General features: G+C 37.4%; 3 protein-coding genes across 7 annotated transcripts; 2 read left to right on the top strand and 1 right to left on the bottom strand.

Annotated features, from left to right (window-relative positions):
- Nucleotides 1-600: 600 nt before the first annotated feature.
- LOC128611611 (protein brawnin) lies at nt 601-2,400 on the bottom strand. Its single transcript, XM_053631261.1, has 3 exons — nt 2,199-2,400; nt 1,028-1,161; nt 601-942 (listed from the first exon to the last, which is right to left on the bottom strand). The coding sequence occupies exons 2-3, from the start codon at nt 1,133-1,135 to the stop codon at nt 856-858; spliced, it is 195 nt and encodes a 64-aa protein (XP_053487236.1). The 5' UTR covers nt 1,136-1,161; nt 2,199-2,400; the 3' UTR covers nt 601-855.
- Nucleotides 2,401-2,900: 500 nt separating this feature from the next.
- On the top strand, nt 2,901-11,053 carry tdg.2 (thymine DNA glycosylase, tandem duplicate 2). Of its 4 annotated transcripts, none has more exons than XM_053631255.1 (11): nt 2,901-3,077; nt 3,424-3,496; nt 4,691-4,866; nt 5,985-6,178; nt 6,289-6,358; nt 6,455-6,590; nt 7,577-7,659; nt 7,753-7,847; nt 7,942-8,113; nt 8,262-8,372; nt 9,934-11,053. In XM_053631255.1, exons 2-11 carry the CDS (start codon nt 3,441-3,443, stop codon nt 10,062-10,064), a joined length of 1,224 nt encoding a protein of 407 aa, XP_053487230.1. In that variant the 5' UTR covers nt 2,901-3,077; nt 3,424-3,440; the 3' UTR covers nt 10,065-11,053. The 4 variants fall into 4 exon arrangements, with proteins under 4 accessions (XP_053487230.1, XP_053487229.1, XP_053487228.1 ...); XM_053631254.1 differs by having other exon boundaries at nt 3,358-3,496; XM_053631253.1 differs by having other exon boundaries at nt 2,901-3,496.
- A 1,355-nt stretch (nt 11,054-12,408) lies between these two features.
- tdg.1 (thymine DNA glycosylase, tandem duplicate 1) lies at nt 12,409-22,290 on the top strand. Of its 2 annotated transcripts, XM_053631242.1 has the most exons (11): nt 12,409-12,524; nt 13,099-13,168; nt 14,710-14,879; nt 15,669-15,910; nt 16,046-16,115; nt 16,270-16,405; nt 18,526-18,608; nt 18,698-18,792; nt 18,902-19,073; nt 19,221-19,352; nt 20,885-22,290. In XM_053631242.1, exons 2-11 carry the CDS (start codon nt 13,110-13,112, stop codon nt 21,016-21,018), a joined length of 1,293 nt encoding a protein of 430 aa, XP_053487217.1. In that variant the 5' UTR covers nt 12,409-12,524; nt 13,099-13,109; the 3' UTR covers nt 21,019-22,290. The 2 variants fall into 2 exon arrangements, with proteins under 2 accessions (XP_053487217.1, XP_053487218.1); XM_053631243.1 differs by lacking the exon at nt 13,099-13,168.
- Nucleotides 22,291-23,474: the final 1,184 nt, after the last annotated feature.

The raw sequence follows: 23,474 nt of genomic DNA, 5'->3' as shown, positions 1-23,474 counted from the left end.
TTACAGGCGGTAGGCAATTAAGGTTACAATTACAATAACTTAGGACACTAAAGAGATCTTTCTACTGACTCTGAACAACACCAGAAGAAAGATGCCTAGTGTGTCTGCTCAGATGCGTGAACATGCCATAGGCCTGCTGCAGGGAGGCATGAGAACTGCAGATGTGTCCAGAGCAATAAACTGCAATGTCTGTAACGCAAGACGCCTAAGACAGTGCTACAGGGAGATAGGAAGGACAACTGACCGTCCCTGCAGTGGAAAATTACATGTAACCATGTGTCGTCGTCCCCAGACATGATGGAGAACTTGCAAATGCCTTGGTGGAAGAGTGGAGTAACATCTCACAGCAAGAACTGACAAATCTGGTGCAGTCCATGAAGATGTGATGCACTGTAGTATTTAAAGCAGCTGGAGGCCACCAGGGACCCATTATTCCACTTCTGTTTGTCAAATGTCTTTGAACCTTGTTTTTATGCTAATATAAATATTTACACATGTTCAAAAAATTGCTGGAAATAAAAACAGTTGAATGTGAGAGGATGTTTCTTTTTTGCCGAGTATATTATATAACAAGGCTGCTGTGAAAACAGTAGATTAAAATACTGTTCACATATTTTATTAATCAAAAATATTATCTTTAGCAAATGTAAGAATAGGAATTCCAATATAGTGTTTTTTTAAAATAAACAAAGTGGCTTTTAACTTTTTCTCCTTTTTAGAATTAGTTGAAAAAATACAAATAACTATTCTTACATTATGGAATTTCACAAAGTATTTCAAAGTCATCACATGAGCAGGTTTACATCTTTATATATGGTTTACACATATATACACATTTATATATGAAAACTGACATCAGTGTTTCTCAGAGGCTGTCTGAGTCTTCAATCCGAGAAGTTCTGTCTGCAGTTCTCCAGGTTTTGGAGGAACCTCTGGAATGCTCTATAAAAGAAGAACTGCTCTTAGATCAATAAAAATATGGTCCTTTATATTAATTTTTTTTTACAGTAATATTCTTAAAATGTACCAAATCAGGGCGGTAATACTGATGGACGACCTCTGCACCAGCAAACATCGACAACACGCTGGCTACAAACATTTTCATGTATCTCGGCCAAGACACACCCGCGGGCATCTTTACACCAGCAGAAATGACTGCAACTAGACAATAAAAAGCAAATAATTATTGCCTGAAATATTATTTATGCATTTTACAGTAAATCTGTACCTTCTTATTTTCAAAATCAATGCCCACATGTACAGTAGAAATACAATGATCCACTTCTCATCTTATACAAAAATAAATAAACACAATACATTTAAATCGATCAGCCAGTATTTGATACTTGCCTGATTCCAACTTCCTCACAATAACTGAGTCAATTTTCTACACAGTGACATTTTAATGATGGTTTTTAGACTTTATGAAATATGTATCTAGTAGTGTTGGGAATTTTAGTGAGTCAGATCATTTGGCTCAGTTCACCAATAAGAGTCGACTCTTTCAGCTCACAAACGGCTCAATGCAATTTTTTTGTTCTAAACGTTCACGATATTTTGACCAATACGTGTTCTTTGTTTAACTCTGGCTGTAATTGATGAATGAATGTTGAACGTTCTTCCTCTACCTTCTAATTAACAGAATAACATTGTATTATGTAAATTTTCCTTAAAATAATTGTTTGTACCTTGATCACCAAGACACTACAAATGTACAAAGACAAATATAATAAGCACTTTTGTATTCATGTTTCCAATTAAGCATTTTGATTAATTTACACAACAAGATTAACAACGTTGCCTACGTTTACCAAAAATAAATAATAAATAAGCCAGTTCATATAGGCGAGTCGGCTCACACCGATTAAAAGAACCGACTCGCTCGTGAATCATTACCGACACATCACTAATCGGTACTAGTGCTGTTCTGCAGGAGGAATAAAAATCTTACTGCTTCTATATACACAGACTTTACCTACATCACGCAATAGATTCATATAAATAGCTCAGTGTAATCAGTATTAGTCTGCAGATGGAGAAATAATAAACAGCACGCAGCTGTAGGGTATTTAAAGTGACATTCACCTTAAACAACGAATGTTAGTTATAAATATTAGTGACCAAGATTTAACGTCAACATGTTTAATTATACCATCAGTTATCTTTATAAAGCAAGATTCAAAAGATCACACACAAACCTCTGATAACCGATTAATATTAAGTACAGCAAGTGAACGTCTGCGACATGTCTTCTTCTTTGAATTGAGGCTGTAAAGCAACATTGTTTTACTGCCACCTACCGGTGTGGAGTGAAGACGCAACACTTTAACACTACATCATATTCACCCTGCATCCCTTAAACATGTAAACAGTGTTGTGCTAATCCTTAATCCTCTGTGATTTTGTCCGACATTTTGAAATAGCTAGCATCAATACAGCAAGTTGTTCAAAAACCTGAAACAAACAACTGTATGTGAATCTATTTTGTCCCAAATCGCACACCGTCCTCCCTTTAAGCCAATGAATTCGTTCGTACAAATTGGTCGAGTCCATTGCAAGGCGAAACCAAGGGATGGTTAAGATTTAATACTTTTAATTTTATTTCGAATTAAGACGCAAACTGATGCAAGATGTTTCTTTTTGACAGCATGATACATTCATTCACAATTTCGGGTTGTTCAAAGACGTAAATAATATATATAACAAACCAAATAAGGGATATGTCTACTTCAATGCCACCTACTCTGTACTTTATTACGCTACTGTGAAGCTTGGTACAATATTATACATATTAAAGCGTTTTCAAATGTTTTGTAGATATCCTTATTTCTTTAATATTCATACAGTTTGCATAACACCCCAAATATATACAAAATAAATGCTCAATAAAATTAGCTAGTTTGCATTTGTCATGAATCAGTACTTTCAGGACTTTTATTTTTAAATGTATTCACGCCGGGTTTGTTTTTTTGTTGTTGCAGTAATACCAATGTAGTGTAGCTAGAACATTTTCTTTCAACATTTAAAAAATATATATTTCTTTTCAACAAAAAGGGATTAATTAATTAATCTGACAGGTGAGTGTGTCTCGATTTCTTGTATGTTTCGAGTCTGATTGTAATGAACGTGAAGCTTGTCGCTTTTATTGTGTGGTCGTTGCGTTAGCGTCGTACATACTTCCGGTGCCCTACAAATAATAGATTATTAGGAGTAGAAATACCACTAGATGGTTCGGACGCTCTGTTTCTGAGCAGAATTATGCCCCAGATTTATAGAGACATTTTTGTTGCATAAATAAGCTATTTCCCCGGAATATAAGCTAACACTCTGTTATTCATATCTATTATGAAATGCCAGTTCAAAATGCCACAGAAAAGCTGGAGACTTGCCTGTAACATGTACATAAATATGAATCTATTAAAGTAAATCCAGCAGTTAAGATGGAAGAAAAGCAGTTTGAGTCTCAGAGGCAGCGCATGGATTCATATCAACACTGGTGAGTAAAAACAACATGAGAATAAAATGCTGTTTCACTACAGATAACACAATAACGAAACTCGGTATTCATTCCTCAAACATGCCTTAAAGAGGAAAAAAAAACAACAACAAAAAACCCCGACTTATTAAAGCACCTTTTAGTTTAAAACAGCTTATACTGATACGTTGTTCTGTTTTCATCTTGGTTAACAGTTTCCTGTGTTACACACTGTCTTTATCTAACTACTGATAGTGGTTCCAGGGATTTAACCCTTACTTCATCTATACCTACCTGATGCAGCAGCGCTTTAGTCCTTTAAGCCAGTTTTAGACTGTGTGAATTACTTTTACCACCCAAAGTTGATTATTCTCCAATAAAAGCTCTTTCCCAACGTCTTTTATTCTTCTTACACCACAGCAATTTGCCAAAGCCTAGAATTTTTCTCTATAAATGAACGACACTGTGTCTTTTTTGTCCTTTTAAACTTGCATTTTATGTTGTTGCAGCTGTAAACGGATGTTCTCCTTTTCCTCTTTTTTTAAGTTAATGAAACAAAAATACCACACCTTTTCATGTTATGAAGCTTTTGCCGGGAAAACTTTCCAGCTGTTCCAAAAGCGCTGATACTGGAAACTCCTTCCATAATGATCAATCACCATCTCCACGCAGAAAATTTCAGTACATCAGTCATTACACACATTCTTAGATTCTGTTTATGTAGCATGTCGGCTATACAGATCTCTGTGTGAAGTTGTTAGCATAGAAACAGTAACAAAATAAAATCTAAATCGTTGCATTGCAATTGGCAGTATTGTCAGAGCTGATGTTATAGAAAATGAATCAACATCATCTGACACATCAGAATAGAGAATTCCACAGCACTGTGGTATAAACTCAAATTGTGAACATTTAGATAGATTACATGTTTTTGTTAAAAAAAAAAAGAATTTGTATCATGTTTTTAATAATGTTTTCTTGAATAACTGTTGAAATAAACACAGTTCAGACTTATAAGATGGAACAGTTGGACATTTCTGTTATGCCAATGTACACAAGCAAGATCTTGCCCACTTCACAGTATTTGTGTGGCTGTATGAGCTGTGAGTAAATTTTTCAAGGGTCTTCTTACAGCCGAGGCTAATCAGGCATGATTGATGTGTTGATTAATAATTCCTATCTTTGCATTCATCTCCTATTTTTTGCTCTTTCCAGGTATCATTCAACACAACAGCAGTTTCAACCAGAGCCAGTTCCTCAGTACAGCCAGATGGTTAATGTTCCTTATTACCAGCAGGATGTCAGAGAGTATACCGTAATGAATGAATTATCAGTCCATGAAGATCCAGCTCAGATCAGTCCGCTTCATCAGCTGCCTGTCCAGCCTCCAGGTACTGACCCTCTCACAGCCCTCTCATACACACTGACTGTGTGTAGGTGCTGGAAGGGGTGGATACAGGCTGTCTGAGTGGCAGGGCCAAGAAATAAAAACAGCATGTCTTACATGCAGTAGGGGGAAAATAACAGGGGCACCTGGAGGGCATTAACTTGTTTTTCTACTCTAGAATCATCGTAGAGGGCACATTTTCTAACACGTTTTCTTGTTTTATGCGTGTAGTGGGGCATGTAGGGCACTACATCTAAATTTTCTGTATGTAGGAGAGCCTATAGGGTACTGCATCTTGCTTTCTTGAATATAGGGGAGACTATATGTCACTTCATCTTGTTTTCTTGAATATAGGGGAGACTATATGGCACTTCATTTTGTTTTCTTGAATATAGGGGAGACTTTATGGCACTTCATCTTGTTTTCTTGAATTTGGGGAAGTCTATAGGGCACTGCATCTTGTTTTCTTGAATGTAGTGGAGTATATAGGGCACCACATTTCATTTTTCTGTATGTAGAAGAGCCTGTAGGGCACATCAACTTGTTTTCTTGAATGCAGGGAAGAATATAGGGCACTGCATCTCATTTTTCTGAATATAGGAGAGCATGTAGGGCACTGCATCTTGTTTTCCTGAATGTAGGGAAGAATATTTATTCTGCATCTCATTTTTCTGAATATTGGATAGCCTATAGGGCACTGCATCTTGTTTTCCTTGCACATAGAGGAATACAGAGTATATATATAGGGCACTGTATTTCATATTTTCCACTGGAAGGGCACCCTAGACATGAAGCAGCACCGTCAACAGCATTTAAACACTTTGTTTCAATTTAAAGGGCAGCCATTAAGGCATTTCATCACATTTACATTTTTTCGGCACTTTATTGCATTTTATATAGCACAGCAGCACCCTAGAATCACGGGCGCCCCATGGGGGTCCGCCAGTGGGTGCTGGTGTCAGAGCCAATGCTGGTTTTGTGAAGCAGCCAGTTATTTGGTTTACAGATCTGAGGTTAGCTTCAGAACCAGCATTGCCATTGAAAAATGTTTGAGACAATGAACCTTAAGCATTCCCTTTTCTTAGAGTATTGACATAATTCTTGCACATCTATACTTTGTAGCTCTTCCATCAACACCTGAGAAAGGGAAGAAGCGTGGAAGGCCACCCAAGCAGGGAAAAAATGACCAAACTGATGCTGAAGTCACTGTGAAAAAAGCCAAAAGAACTCTGGACAGATTTAACGGCATGTCTGTGGAAGAAGTCATGGCCAAAAAACTGCCCGATGTCATCACCTACAATCTGGACATTCTGATAGTGAGTTTATAATGAACTCTATAATGCTTCACAGATGATTGTATTTTTGGTATTGTTTATTCTGTAGTGCTGTGGATTATTATATTTTGTCATGTGTATGGACTTTGCAGATTGGTATCAACCCTGGATTGTTGTCAGCCTATAAAGGAAGACATTACCCAAATCCAGGAAATCATTTCTGTATGTATTTTTATGCTGTACACTTTTTGTTGTATTTTTATTGTGTACTACATAAACTAATTAACATTTCTAATTAGAGTGTGTGCTGTGTTGTAGGGAAGTGCCTGTTCTTATCAGGGCTCACAGATGAGCAACTGAACTACATGCATGATCAGACTCTTCCGGAACAATACGGCATTGGTTTTACTAATATGGTAGAGAGGACTACGCCTGGGAGCAAAGACCTCTCAAAGTAAGGAAATTTTTGATCAAGTTCTCAAGTCCCAGCTGTTGAATTCCCAATTCTGATTGTTCATAAGGTGTTGATTCATTTTCTGTAACAGCATCCCTGACAGTTCCAGCTTTAAGGAAAATCACAGATTTAGAGTCATGGGGAAAAAGAAAGAACATCCTCCTTTAATTCTGTGTTTTTATTTATCAGGGTCTAAATAACAATTGTGTGGTCTTCACTAACTTGTATAAACAAACAAATAAGCTCAGGTGACAACCCAAAAAAACACAACAGATTTCAATAAGTAGTCATTTTGTTCCAAAAAGTAAACCAACATTCAGAAACCTGTATGTCAGTTACATGTAGAACCACTTTTAGCAACAATATCTTGATGTAAATGTTTTCTGTAGGAGCTTATCAGTCTCTCATATTGATTTGGCCCACTCTTCTTTACAACGTTGCTGTATATTAATGCTCATTTTCTAATGTATTATAATTTCTAAAGTAAAAACTTAATCACAGGTCTTGTATGGTGGGCACTCTGCATAATCTTAATCTAATGATAAACAGATTTCAAAATAAATATTTAAAAAAAACCAAGAAGAACATTATAATTGTTTTCTGTAAGGAAATCTCATGGAACTCATTGTTTAACGTTCATGGAAAGAGTCTCCAGTGTCAGCGCTTCAAGTTCATGAGAGAGAAACAAAGAGTAATCACTGGAATTTTGCTGTAGTACAAGTGGAATAAAAGTCATCAGGACATGCTTTTATAGGAGAATATTGAGCTTCATGGTGGTAAGAGTAACTTTACCACATCACACCACCCTCTCACCCTGTTGTGTTGTATTCCTTACATAATATTAATTTATATATTAGTTTTCTGCTTTTTAAGAATAACAACCTATATGACTACATTACAGTTGGTGAAAGACGGCATGCATGGTTTAATGTCAATTAAAATTAAAACCCTTCATGTTTTTTTTTTGTTTTTTTTTTTGTTTTCAGCAAAGAAATTCGAGAAGGAGGCAAACAACTTCTGGAAAAGCTACAGAAATACAGGCCTCGAATTGCAGCCTTCAATGGGAAATGTAATGTCCAGTGTATTGTAAATGATTTCCTTAAACATTTCTGTCTGTTTACAGACATGTGAACATGTGAAAAGCCTCATTATTTCATTTCAGGTATTTATGAAACATTCTGTAAAGAGATTTTCGGAGTGAAAGCTAAGAACCTGGAATTTGGACTGCAGCCCTACAAAGTTCCAGAGACGGAAACGGTACTATCTTCAGCGATTAATTCTTTGCACTGTTAGTATTTTTACTATCATTAAGTGTGTCAAAGCGTGTATTAATATGAGATTTTCTTCACAGGTTTGTTACCTGATGCCATCTTCCAGTCCACGCTGTGCTCAGTTCCCTCGAGCTCAGGACAAAGTTCATTTCTATATTAAGCTAAAGGAACTCAGGGACCAGCTGAAGGGTGTGGTGCAGAACAGGGAGCTTCAGGAGACAGAGTACACATTCGACTTAGTCTTGGCCAAAGGTAAATTAGGACCACTTAGTATAATTTGGGAATTGATTTGAAGTAGTCATCCTTAGAAAATCTAAATATTCTTATGTGGATTATTTAGAAACAGGCTGTGTGGGTAGCGAATCAACATATTTTCTATTTCTCATGTTCTCATTTACAGAGGATGCCAAAAGAATGTCCATCAAAGAAGAGCAGCATGACCCTGGCTATGAGGAAAGCTCTACCAGTGCAACGCTACAGACGTGCAGCTTCTATCCTGCTAATGAACAAGGTGATAATCACTCATTTCTGTTCACAGCCTGCATTCATGCTGCGAGCAGGACAACCAAATATCACATAACAACACACACTGATAAGCCATAACATTAATGTGAATAACACTGATTATCTCATTACAATGGCACCTGTCAAGGGGTGGGATATATTAGGCAGCAAGTGAATAGTCAGTTCTTGAAGTTGATGTGTTGGAAGCAGGAAAAATGGGCAAGTGTAAGGATCTGAGCGACTTTTACAAGGACCGAATTGTGATGGCTAGACAACTGGGTCAGAGCATCTCCAAAACGGCAGGTCTTGTGGGATGTTCCCAATATGCAGTGGTTACTACCTACCAAAATTGGTCAAAGGAAGGACAACCGGGGAACAGGTTGACAGCGTCATGGGTCCTCAAGGCTCATTGATGCGTGTGAGGAGCGAAGCCTGTCTGGTCCGATTGTACTATGATTTCAAGGTGTTGACTTGGCCTCCAAATTCTCCAGATTTCAATCTGATTGAGCATCTGTGGGATGTGCTGGACAAACGATCCATGGGGGCCCGACCTCACAACTTACACGACTTAAAGGATCTGCTGCTAACATCTTGGTGCCAGATACAACAGCACACCTTCATGTTATAGCTTTAAGGTTTAATGTGTTTTTCTCAATGGTGTTGAAAGTGCTGAACTCAAACCAGTATTAAGAGTTGATGCTGTTCCAAGTGAATAACTATAAAGGCATTTTCACTTTTGAGCTCTCTCCGTCCCCCCCCCCCCCCCCCCAAAAAAAATCTGAAGTTGTTTGGTTTCTTGTGTTATGTTTGGTCGAGTGTGAAGTCTGGTTTGAGCGAACGTAAATGAATGCTAATCAAATAAACTGCAATAATTAATTAAATCCTAAAAAAAAAATCCATTACAACAATAAAGGAATGGGGTAAGTTTCTAGTTTGAGTTCAGTTTCTCAAGGTTGAGCTCAGCATCAATTGCAGTTCATCCTCACAAGGCTGTTAATTAGTGTTGGCACCTTTTCTATCTCGGTGCTGCTACTTTTTGTGAACCCTAAACGTCTGAGACACTCTGAAGCAAGTTGGAGTACAGTTATAAGTTGTGTTACAGTTGGACTGCAGGTTTCATGCTTTCTCACAATATCACAATATTTCAAACAGAATTAGCATGCACAAACTCTAAAAACTACACTAACAGTTAGTGTATACACAACACAGTTCTGTTTTTTAACATAATAAATAATAATAATAATAATAATAATAATAATAATAATACTATCAGAAGAACACTTCTGAGTTTTTCTTTCACTTACCTGGCAAAAAAAATTACTTTTCCAAAGTATATACAGCAAGAGTGGAATAAATCATAAGGTGATTCACTTATATGGGTGTAATGCGTACATACATGTTACAGTGCCAGTCCTCCTCTAACTGTTAACCTAACAATGAAACAGCCATAAATTAACACCCAACCAGTGTTATGTCTATATACTACTACTACTAATAATAATAATAATCAACTATACGAATATGATCATCATCATTATAATAGATTTATTGAACTCTTTGTGTTACAGGTGCTGCACATTCAGAACCTTCATTAGCTTTGGGACAGGTCGGATCTAACCAGTGGACGATGCAGCCATTTGCAGACCAAATCCCAGACATTAGGTACTCCAGCAACAATGAGACGTCACAATATTTCTGATATATTAAAGCAAATGCTCTTCTGAACTGAAAAGAAGATTGATTTAAAGCAGTTTTACAGTAGCTACCTGACTTTCCAGTCATGTCTTTCTATTTATTGTGTTTTGTAGAACTTTAGGTGTAGATCATGTACTCCAAAGCCAGTGTTTTTTTTTTTGTTTGTTTGTTTCTTTTTTAATCTTGCTTTATGTGTGTATTATGAACGTGTATGCAGAAGTGATGGTTTTTACTTGAATATAGCAGCATTTTGTAAAGTAAGCAGCATATTTTTTCCTACTGTGAGGACAGAGTTCTTGAAACTGTGATTTAGTTCAGTTTCTGTTCCTTTTTTTCCCTACAACCATTCACAGAACTTTTTAACAAAGCATTTTACCAGTTTTTCTATGTTTACTATGCTGAGGTCATGCATGATGCATGGGTTGGTCTACTTGCACGATATTTCACACTAAATCATACTTGTTGGTGCTTATTTATGATTGCTGACCTCAACTGAAGGGTATTTTATACTCTTGCACTGTGGTATCATGGAATGTTTGCACAAACCGTGTAAAACAGGATTCAGACTTCAGATGGACCACTTAACGCAACAACACCAGGAAAACACAAACACATGCAGTGCTGTGGTCCTCTAGGACTGATATTTGAGAACCCAGGTTCCACTGTTCTGTATTTTATTCTGTTCTTAAATACTGATTGTATTTAATGCTCCTTAATGTTACGAATTTACGTGAGAATTGTATGTAAATGCTTTGGAACTTTGTTGCAAAGTGTTTTGAATGTACAGATGTTCATCAAACTATCACTGTACATACATTTTTTTTTATATATATATTTATGGTGTAATTACTTTGGTGTAATTTTGTACCATGATGTTTTTTTAAAAAGCATACTGAGAAGTGTGTTTTTAATAAAAAATAAATAATATTCACCACCCAGTCACAGCTGGACTGTTGAAAATGACAATTAAAAAGAAAATTGTTGAACTCTCAACCAGCCTTTTTTCATCCGGTATTTATGGGTGTTTTGTGCCATGCAGTATTTATATGACCAGTAAATACATTAATAATAAATATGTAAATTAGGAAATAGATACATAGAAATATGAGAGGTAACTCAATCAATCAATCAAATCAGCCAAGTAATGGTGCATGCATCAGCCTGATGGTGGCTAACACACCTTCACCTTTTGCCCCATATCTTGACAACCTTAAATCATACATTCATGTCTTTTTTCCCTCTTATTCCTAAGCTTCAGTTGAATTCAGCTAGACCCATTAATTTCTGCTGTGATGTATTTTTTCTAATATTCATAATATGCTAAATCTACTTAGTCCTAGGATTTTTAGCCAGTCTTCACAAAATTGGTGTAAGCCTTTCCGATATTTATCAAAAACATGTTGACATTTGTGAACAATATGGCAGCCATACGTCCATCAGTTTTAAGGAGGGAGAGCCTGATTTACTCAAGTACAAAACAAAAGGCAAGATTCTGAGGTCATATGCAAAGTGTTTGGCGCGACCATACTTGGGGGAGAGGCTAAAGTCGGATTACAGTTTCTCAGGAACTGTAAATCTGATCAACTGAAATTTGGTATGCTGCTGATGATCTAATTACTAAAAAAACATGGCCGCCATCAGCCAATTAGCTTTTAGCAGGCATTTGATAGAGTTAACATTTCATTATCACGAAACATGATAACTATGTTAATCTGCTGTCCCTTTTTTTGTTTTTAAAATTTGGCAAGAACTGGGCACTTTGGGAAGTGATTTGTGAAGTTTGATGGCACCCCGCAGATCACCGCGTGCAGCCATATTCTGCTTTAATACATTTTAATACATTAATTAACAACAAAAAAAAGTGTTAATTATTCAGGCTTGCAGTTCTATGTACCTGCTATTTAGTAGCAAACTAAACATCTTGAACGTCAAATAACGGGAAAAAAATACAAAGAAATATTGGAATGTAAATAAAATTAATCAATAATTATCAAGCGCTTTTAATCATACCCATGTTTATTATACAGGCTAATAACTTTATTATGACGTGTGTAAAACAGGAAGCGGCTTTTTTGACAACCAATAGCGATCGAGCTCTGAAACATTTAAAACGTCAAAGAAATGGGTAGAGTAAAAGAAAGGGGAGTTAACTAAAATCGGCCTAAAGAAAATATAACATTATATAAGTGACAAGTGAAGAAATACGCTTGTGAAATTATTATTACTAATACTATGTCATATAAGTGAAATGTTAAACACGTCGTTTTAAATAAAGAAATATTAAAATTGAAAGCGGGAACTCCCTCCCCCTTTTATTCTTTAGTTGGTATATTCCGGTGCCGGAATGACTCGTTGCTGCAGGACGACTGGGTTGGTTCTTTGTTGTCTTCAGCTGAATTTGTTTTTCATAGAGGAAAAAATATTTTAACGGATGATTATCGTTCTCTGATCATTTTTAATAACGGTATGTATGTTTTAATTTACGAATGGGTCACATACTGTGTTATTAAGTACAACTTGACCATGATATTTGAAGCGAGATAGCTAGCTAACCACTGACATCCATTCATAAAGCTAGCATGCTAGCTGGCTAAGTGTCTGTGTTAGCAAATTCAGCTAAAATAAAGATATCTCTAATAGATTTGACCATTCTGTTAGCCTGATATAGACATGGGGGGGGGGGAAAGTTGTATTTTTGCCATTTTGTAACGAGTAGCTAGTTATATTGGCTCAGTAGTGAGATATTTGGCATTGGTTAATACATGGAATTTAAAGAAGGGAAGCCAAGCTGAAGAGTAAGATGGCCTTTTTTGTCGCATTCTTCGATTAAATTTCTAATATTTCTTTTTCTGGATGTTGGCTAGCTATCTCAATTGTCATGTATTAAATAAATGTAAATATCTTGTTGATAGTTAGCAAGTTAATGGCACCTGCTAAAGAGAATAGACTGGTTAGAAACATTCTCCATGATCTAACTAGCTAGCACTAGTAATACCAGTTTAAAGATAAATAAATATGAATGTTGGTTTATCACTAAGTCCCCGTAAAGATGGATGAAAGAAGTTACGGATCTTTGCCTCATGTGCCCTCGGATTATGTTCAGCACTGGTGAGTTTCCCCGCTTTGTCATCAAATGGCGCCAGGATTGAATTTTCATTTGTTGCCATCTGCGTTTTATAAGCATGCTGATGGAGCACTGTGCAGATACTACTCTTACCTTGAATGTTACTAACCAGCCTATGAAAAGGGCAAATATTAATTCCCTTTATCTGTAACGTTACTAATTTGAAAATAACCGGTTTTGCTGTTTTCTTGACTGTTTGTGTGTCTTTGATAAAGCACCCAAAAATATAAACATTATCAGTGTTGCCAACACTTTTCTGAGGAAAATATATATTTTTTAAAAAGGTGCTAGAAGTTAGAAGACCACAGACTAATCTGTATATTGATTTATTCATCCTGGTCATTGCCATATCCACTTACAAAGAGGAGAATTTTTACTCACAACATAATTAAAATAGAATACAGGTTTGTTTTTTTTCCAGAGTAGAAATTAATAGATTAGATTATAATTCTTATAGAAAGATCATCTTTGGTCATGGCACCACAAACCATGTATTTACAAAATGCTGTACTTTCTATCAGTATTGCAGACAATAAGAAGCAATGACTGTGAGTAGTCTTGAAAGGTGAGTAGTCAGGATTAAAGTACTTTTATTAGCTACTCTCTCCAAGAAGAGTCTAAAACAGGAACAGTTTGGAACAATGGTCAGTGATTGGTCATTGGGAACAATCGCATTTGGTCGTTGGGAACAATGGTGATTGGTCATTGGGAGCAAACGCGATCAGTGAATGGTCATTGGGAGCAAACGCGATCAGTGAATGGTCATTGGGAGCAAACGCGATCTGTGACTGGTCATTGGGAGCAAACGCGATCGATGATCACTGATTGATCACAAGTGAAGCACAATCAGGCATTACATGTATGACATTTATGGTGTTTAGCAGACTTGCTTATCCAGAGCGAATTATAGAAACTGTGCTTTGAAGTCTCTATCAATAAATACATCCTGATACTGGTTCACAAAGTCTTTAAACACTGTTTTGGAGATAGCATAATCTTAACACACAAGACCAAACAAGACTCTTTTTTATTTATTTATTTATTTTATTTTTTATTACAAAGTGCTAATTACGTACTTTGTGAAGTGGTTGGTCTTGGACATCTATGGGAAATTCATTCCACCAAGTAGGTGCCGGAACAGAGAAATGCCTTGATGCATGCCTTCCTTGTGTTCCACACTAATGGTGAGACGAGCCAACCTGCTCTCTCAACTCGTTTATCAGCGGCTGTGGTGTGAGTTGGACATCTGTATCGAATTCAGGACTAACCTGCTCAAAAAGTCTGTAGATTTGTCGCTGTGCCTTTTTTAAATTAAAGTGGTCTAAAATGTCACCAGATCTAGTGACAAAGTCTGTAAGTTGGCAACACTGAACAGTACATTGTGTCTTTATGCCTAAATTAAGTTTAAAAATGTTTATACAAACTGTTTTATATGTTCAGTTTATATGTTCTATAAACACAACTTTTATTATTATTATTTTTATTATTATTATTTAACTTTTAATTTTTATTTGCATTTGTCTAGGGTTCAGTCAGCACAGCAGCATCTCCAAGCCCTCCACGCACAGTATTCTCATATGGCTAACAGAAATGTTGCCCACTTCATGGAAGGACATGGGGAAGAACCTGGAATGATGGAAATGCCTGCCCAGGAGCCGCCTGCTGCACCGCCAGAGCCCGGTGCTCCCCAGAAAGGTACACTCAACGATTTCACCAATACACTGAGTGTATTTATATAAAATATCTTGACTGCATTTACACCACAGTGCTGTTGAATTCTTGATTCTGGTCAGAAGGTGTTGATTAATTTTCTGTAACAGCAACTCTGACCGTTCCGCCTGTAATTCAGATCACAGACTTCTACTAATCCATTTGTTCTAATACATTTTATAGTAACAACCTGCACAGGGACATATACTCATCATAAGAAACAACATAAGTGGATGCTCAACATAAGAAACAGATTAACAAACCATGTTGGTTACTTAACAGATAAAACTGTACAAATCTTGATATAGTGAAGTTTTCTGTAAGGAGACATATATTTTACACTTATGGAAGGAGTCTCCAGTGTCAGAGCTTTGTAATAGTTCGAGGTAAAGCCATTTCTTTTGATTTTCCTTCCCGGGAAAGTCTTCAGGACGAAGGGCTTTGCACTTTCTCTGCAAAATTGATAAGCCGCAAATATATACAGTATATATTTTTTATCTTGGAGAGGCTGATGAAAGAACAGCTGTTTATAGCTGCTGTAATGAAAGCAGTTTCACAAGTGTTCCACAAAATTACATGTAACTTTAAATGGATGTAATGTTTGACATTCTTTTAATAAATAACAATTGTAGTCATTGTGAAATTGCTGTGGTATAAGTGGTCATAAAACAGTTCAAGGAATACTGTTATTGGAAAACAATCAACTTCTGGGTGATGGTAGGTCAACTATATACACTGCTTGTTTTGAGAGACTTTCCTTGTTTGAACATAAAGCTCCCACTAAAGGGAAGAGGGGCAGACCGGCAAGCAAAGAGCCCAAAGCTAAACCAGGCCCCAAGCCTAAGAAGGCCAAGGCAGTCAAAGCAGGACAACCAGCTGAAGGGACACAGGAGAAGATTGACGAGTCCTTTAAGAAAGTTAAAAGGAAAATCGATCGCTTCAAGGGCATGTCCGAGGAGGAGGTCCTGAAAAAGACCCTGCCAGACATCCTTACATATAACCTGGACTACGTAATTGTAAGTAAATGTGTGTGTGTATGAGACCTGAATGTAGTGAAATCGGTTGGAACTAAACCAAGCTTTAACAGCGCATTCAGTGTAGTTGGGTGGTTTTGTTTGATCTTTTTTTGTCTTGTTTTTTTCTCCATAAAGATTGGAATCAATCCAGGTCTGATGGCTGCCTACATTGGAAGATGGTTCCCTGGACCTGGAAACCACTTTTGTAAGTTTCATGCAGTATTAATTAATATTAAAATTAAAATCGTTAATTATTTTGGCCAATAGATTTTTTTTTATTTATGTAGGTATGTTGTTATGTAGTTGATATTCATTGCTCACTCATCATTTTGTTGATCTGCTCTTCTGCTTTCCTCAAGGGAAGTGCCTTTTCCTGTCTGGATTTACTGAACAGCTGCTGAACCACATGCATGATGAGACTCTCCCTGAGAAATACGGCATTGGCTTCACTAACATGGTGGCAAGAGCAACACCGGGAAGCAAAGATCTTTCAAGGTATGACTGCTGCTTGAGTGTGATTGCACACAATTAACACAATCATTATCCAACATTTTCAGCTGGGTTAATCCATGTAGCTATACGCTTAATTTGATACCCATTGTTAACTCCATCTGCACACGTGTATCCTGCTAGATCGGGTCTTTGTTAGTAGTAGAGGAGGGTCTTTGCTTGGTCTAAGAACACATATTAAAAGCCTCATTCCAAAATGAATACATTTTTCCCCTTTATTATTTAAGAGCAAGCATGAGTAAGGACAAATACATTCAAGGAAATGTATAGCTTACATGTTTGTGTATATAAATAAAAGAACATCACTGTTTGCTATATCCGTCAGAAACAATAGAAGCCTATTGGATTATTAATTTCTAATACTAATATAATATAATAAAATGGCATGAAGGGGAATAAATTTTGGCATAAAAATGATAGGAGAGGGACTGTTAAATAGGACTGGGCGATTATGACGATATCTATATCTTGATAAATTATGATACGATATGCTTTTCTGAGCTCGTGATATCTTTTTATTCAAAATAATAATTAACAATAACTGATTGGAAGCAGATCATGTGATGCAAAAAATTTGTGGATAATTTTTAATTCGTAATATGTGAAAGTTCTCCTTTTCAGGTGTTAAATTATTTTTTTAAATGTTTCTTTAAAATGTATTTATATTTAAAAAGAAATTTATTGCCAATAAACAATTGTATTATTTATATAAATTGTATTGCTGGCAGTTTGTGAGCAAAATTCTGTATTGTGATTCATATTGTGTATTGTACGAGTGCTTGAGATTAGTGATATGATATGCAACCCCAATTCCAAAAAAGTTGGGACAGTATGGAAAATGTAAAAAAGAAAAAAAGTAATTCAACTGAAAATTCAATTCACCCTGTGCTATACTGAAAACACATTATTTGATGTTTTACTTTGAATTAAATTTATTTATGAAAATATTCACTTATTTCAAATCTCATGACTGCAACATACTCCAAAAAAGTTGGGACAGTTGACTGTTTACAACATCACCTTTTCTTTTAATAACACTTAAGCATTTTGGCACTGAAGACACCAGTTGGTTAAGTTTAGCATGTGGAATTTTCCCCCATTCATCCATTATGCATTTCTTCAGCTGCACAATTGTACGGGGCCTTTGTTGCCTTATATTGCACTTCATAATGCGTCACACATTCTCAAACGGAGACAGGTCAGGACTGCAGGCAGGCCATGCTAGCACCCGCACTCTACAACCATGCGCTTGTAATCCAGGCAGAATATGTTTTGGTGTTGTCCTGCTCTGGATGGCAGCATATGTTGCTCCAAAATATGTACATATCTTTCTGCATTAATGGTGCCCTCAAAGATATGCAGGTTTGACCGGATTCCTTGAATCTTTTAATTATGTTGTGCACTGTAGAAGGTGAAATGCCCCAAATCCTACCGATATGTGTTTGGGGAATGTTGTTCTCAAAATGTTGGATTATTCGCTGACGCATCTGTTGGCAGATTGGCGAGCCTCGACCCATCCTTGCTCTTGAAGGACTAGGCCTTTTTTGGAGGCTCCTTATATACTATGATTAGACCATTGCCTCACCTGTTTCACATCACCTTCTTATTTCAACTTGTCACATCGCTATTGATCCTAAATTCCCCTGTCCCAACTTTTTTGGAACGTGTTGCTTACATCAATTTCAAAATAAATGTTTATCTTCGAAAAACTATGCAGTTGATTAGGTAAAACATCAAATACCTTGTCTTATGTTTTTTGTTTAAATACAAGTCAAAGTACCTTTACAAATCACTCCTCTTTGTTTTGATCAGCATTTTCCATTCTGTCCCAACTTTTTTGTATTTCTGAAATATTGCCAACCGATACGGTTAAAATAATACCATGGCTCAAAGTACAAATTTTTGCTTGGTCTTCTGAGGGATCATTGTCATATTCCAAGGGACTATAGACCTGGAATTTTCCATGCACTCAAGTGCATGTAAACATGTTAAAACTATTGCTTGTTATCAAATTACTTTGTAAACCGATTCATTAATTTAATTAAATTATTTAAAACCTGGTTTATTATGGTCTCTTTCAACTACGGTTTTCCTTTCTGATGCAGCAAAGAGCTTCGAGAAGGTGGCAAAATTTTAGTGGAGAAGATTAAAAAGTTCAAACCTCTCATAGCAGTTTTCAATGGGAAATGTAAGTATGTAAGGACTGTATGAATTGCTTGACAAGTATATGTCACATGGAGCAATGTCATTTCTAACATTAACGTCTTTTTGCTGAAGGTATATATGAAATGTTCTGTAGAGAGATATTTGGGAAAAAGCCCAAAACTCTGGAATTTGGCTTGCAGCCACACAGGATTCCTGACTCTGAGACGGTAGGACACTAGTAGCCATCTCTAGCCTAGAAATGTAATCAAGTTAATTTTCGTATGCTTAAGTTCATCAGTGTAAGAGTAACAGCTATACGCCTCTCTGGGTCTTTAGGCGCTGTATCTGATGCCCTCGTCAAGTGCTCGCTGTGCTCAGTTTCCTCGTGCTCAGGACAAAGTGCACTTCTACATCAAGCTCAGAGAACTCCGAGATGAATTGAAGGGAGTGGCCAAACCCAGGGAAGTAGAGGAAGTCAATTACACCTTTGATCTTGGCTTGGCTAAAGGTAAGGACACAGGTTTTAAAGGTTCTTGACACTGGAATCTTAGTGCATGTCTTCCAAAATATGTTGTATAAATATAAAGCATGTGATGGATAAAGTTATCTAATGTTCCACAATATTATATAAACCCTGTTTTCTGTGTTTTCACAGAGGATGCTAAGAGAATGGCCATTAAGGAGGAGCAGTACGATCCTGGCTATGAGGCGGCGTATGGAGGGGCATATGGGGAACCTGGAAATGAGGAAGGCAATGGCCACTGTGCCTTCGCTTCTGGAGAAGCAGGTTAATAACTATTTCTGCTAAATGAAGATGGATGACTATTCATAATGAATCTACTGAACCACAGCCTTCAAGGAATGGCTAAATCTTTGTTACTAGAGTGATAGTAAATGACTCACAGTGGTGGTAACATGTAAGGTTTAAGCATAGCATTTATCATTTTAACATTTATCCCATATTGCATTGCGATATGGGAGACACCTGAAAACTGTGTGTTTTTTTGTTTTGTTTTTTTGCTGTTTTTTCTGTCTTACTGTTGCTTACTAATTTTCTTTAAAAAAATATATTCAGATTCTGCCTCCGCCCTGTGTATGCAGAGCTTGTTCTCCCCGTGCTTCAGGGGTTCCTCCAAGTACTCTGGTTTCCTCCCCCAGTCCAAAGATGTGCATTGTAGGCTGATTTCATTTCCAAATTGTCTGTAGTGGGTGAATGTGTGAGATTGCACGCTGCTATGGGTTGGCACCCCATCCAGGGTGTGTCCCGCCTTGTGCTCAGAGTGCCCTGGGATAGGCTTCAGGCTCCCCGTGACCCTGTGTAGTAGGGGAGTATGCAAGTATGGAATGGATAGATATTTACTGGTCTATAGGGTGGCATGGGGCTGCAGCAGGTAGCATGACAAGCTTCCTCAGTTCAATCAGTTACTCAGTGCTTCTCAATACTCAAATCGTTTCCTCGCTCCTCCATCCTCCATCTTGAAGGACCTATCAATTCTCTAATTGCACCGCATGGAACGAGGATTGAGGAAGCTTCCAGAGGAGCTAGGAGCGAGGATACACGGGTGTATCCTGTGCGGAAGTGTTTCTTGTCGAAAAACCTGACGCACGTTTAAATTCTCCTCCTCCTTTACATCTTCCACAATCTCAAACAAAAAGTCCTTTGATAATGTGATGGAACGGCAGATCCCTGAAGTGCAGTGAAGTCATTCAGCTGAGCACAGTCATCACTAATTGATGTGGCTTTGAAGTGACTCTTGAGAGAGCAAGGATATTCCATTTGACTTGCTTCGATTCGTTTCTCCTCACATCTCATCCTTGCATCCTTCTCTCACATCCAAAGGGGGTGGAGTTAAGATGCGAGGAAAGGAAATGAGGATGCACAAATAAGATATGAGAAGCACCCATGGTCTGAGTTTCTCATGTTCTCCCAGTATTCTTTTGGGTTACCACTGGATTCTCCAGTTCCCTCCCACTGTCCTAAATGGTCAATAAGTGTGTGTGTGTGTGTGTTGGGTTGGCGTCATATTCAGCTCATTTTTCCTGCCTCACACCCACTGTTGAGTATAGGCTCTGGATCACCTATCACACCAACCAGGATAAAGCATATAATGAATAAATGAGTTCAACCAATACACACAAAGGATCATTTATGCTGTTAGCATGGAACCTGTCCACTCTGGGGTTTTTGTGGTAAAATTCTGTTTTATTTTTCTCTCTCTCTGCCTGCACTGATTTTCTTGTTAGCAACGTTGGTACTTCTGGAGTGCCAAAAGGCATAGCAATGTACGGCTCATTATTGATTTCTGTCTACACTTCTAGAAGCAGCAGAGAAGGAGCCTAGGAGTCCAAATGCAGTGAGCCAGCTTCCGGATGGCCAGTGGATGACCAACTCCTTCGCTGATCAGATTCCCGAGATTGGCAGCTCGTCACAAGTGCAGGCGGAGGCCGTATGAGTGGGACACTCATCTCAGTAAAGGGACTCTCCTCCTGTGTTCATCCACAGCCCTCGTGCAGTGCCTCTCACCAGCTTCTCCCAGTTCAGGAGCAATCTCAATACGTGCACTGACTTTTCTGCTTGCTGATTTGTTTGTTACATTAGGTAATAAGACCATTATGGTTGCTGTGTGCATAAGTCACTCAGCAGAACAGGATGATGAGTATGATTCGAAGCAGAAACGGCTACTTCAGCGACTCGCACAAGTCACCTGCTGCTCTCAATAACTATAAACTGTACCTCAGTTCTTCAACTGAAGACTCTTATCACGAAACACTCTTCATCTAAGAAGAGATGCATTCGAATTATTTTTTTTTTATTTTTTTTGCCATGAATTTGAAGTAGACATTTTAGGAAGTAGTATATCTATGGAACTGAGCTTGTTCTTTTTTATATTCTGTGTCCAAAACATTTTTGCTTTTGCTTAGTGTATAAGCACTGATGCAATTGTTTGTCTCATGTGATATCAGGGACTGATACTTGATTTTATGACAGGACAGGATGTAGTTTGATTTGGATAAATGTTTAACTTTTTTTCTTGTGCAAAATATTTGCACACTTTTCTTTACCTGGAAGCCATTTACATATTGTAGGTCAGCATGGAAACAGTAAGGATTACGAATCTCCCCGTTATATTAAAAAGATAAGTGTAATAGGGCAAGTAGCATAGGTGAAATCATTAAAATATTTTTAATCAAAGCAAAGACACCACCATAATCCCTCGAGGTGTAGTTCTAAAGGATTATACTGATACAATCATGTGACTGCTGGTGGTATTTACTGGTATTTGTGGAGTAGTTGTCTCCTCTGACATGAAATTACAAATTCAAGTTTCAAAGACGGTCACACCGCCTTCTCAAGTACTGTAAAACACCATTTTTATGACGCATGGTACTGTGTGAATTTTAAAGCTTTGATTTACTGTGGTTTTACTGTTTATATAAAACACTCTTGGTGCTATTTTGTTACTCTTATTGTAAACATGATTACATTTTCCCTCTATTAAAATTTTATTGCATTCAATTCAATGTTTATTTGTATAGTGCTTTTAACAACAGACATTTTCACAAAACAACTTTACAGAAATTTATCAATTCAGGACATAATTATAAAAAAGCCAGACGCAAGGGTGGCCGGGAAAAACTCCCTGAAATGACCTTTTAATGAATGAATGAATGCTTGTTGACTGTTAAATTCCCCTCAATGTCTTCTACAATCATATAAACCCAACATGGGCAATCGAATAGTCACTGCTGAAAACAGGGCAATGAGCAAAACTGTCATTATTTTTGACCCCTATTAATCAGGGATTCACTTTAGTGTAGTCTGGGGTGAAGTGCGGTTTGTAGGTTGTTTTTTGTTTTTATTTGGGTGTTGCAGGACACTATACGTACACACACACAGACTGACAAGCCCGCCCATTGGACACACATACAACAACGACAACGACGGTTCTGTACCGTAAACAAAAATGATTAGTTCACCTCTCGACTCTTCGGGTTCGAGTCGTTCGTTCTTCCAGTGACCACCGCGTAGGCAATGCACCATGCAGTAGCGGAAACGGGATGAACGAACGACTCGAACCCGAAGACTGGAGACGTGAACTAATAATTTCTGTTTCTGGGGAACAGACGTGACAAATGTTACGTGGCAAATGAAAGAAGGACTCGGATCGGGAGGTGAACTAACAGACCATAGTCTGAAGACCCAGCTAAGCTATTAATTAATCATTTCTCTTTCTCATAATTCGGCTTTAGTTGCATTATCCCATAGTTTATTTTATAGTTTATTAAGTACTGGATGTGTTGGAGAATTTAACATGTAACATTTTAATTATATTCTGCTGAAATGAACGAAATGACTCGAAAACATATTTGTTCATTTTGCTGAACGAGATTCAAAATGATCCGAACTTCCCATCACGAATCTACATGCCAATAATCAATTATAGTCATAGTGCCACCTACTGGCAACAGGAAATTACATGTTTTACGTTGCAATACACTCCTAACAACATACAAGTGCTAAAAAGGTTTTAAAACAAAGGAATGGCATTTCCCCTGGCAGAACAGCCCCAACATACACTTTGGTGCGATGGCCTGTTCATTGCTGCTAGCAGCTTTAATTGTTTTGTTTTGTTTTGTTTAACTAGCTAATCTCCTGGAAGGAGTGGAAGGAACAGTGGAAGGACAATTAACTGTTGAGTCTGTGCAACAGTACCTCCTACTGGCTATTGTTGCATTGTGGAGTATGAGAAAGTCTGTTTTGGCATTTACTCATCATTTCAGCTTTGCCTTTTATGGAGTTTTGTGGGCATCACCAAATGCAAATCTCGCTGTGCTGTGGTCATTTTCAGGTCATTTCCGGGTGATTGGCGTTCATCAACACATGCACACAAGTACGATGAAAATCAGA

Source organism: Ictalurus furcatus, chromosome 8 (assembly GCF_023375685.1).
Source record: "Ictalurus furcatus strain D&B chromosome 8, Billie_1.0, whole genome shotgun sequence".
Lineage (NCBI taxonomy): Eukaryota > Metazoa > Chordata > Actinopteri > Siluriformes > Ictaluridae > Ictalurus > Ictalurus furcatus.
Note: the sequence above shows the minus strand (reverse complement) of the source record. Positions and strands in the feature narration are given on the sequence as shown.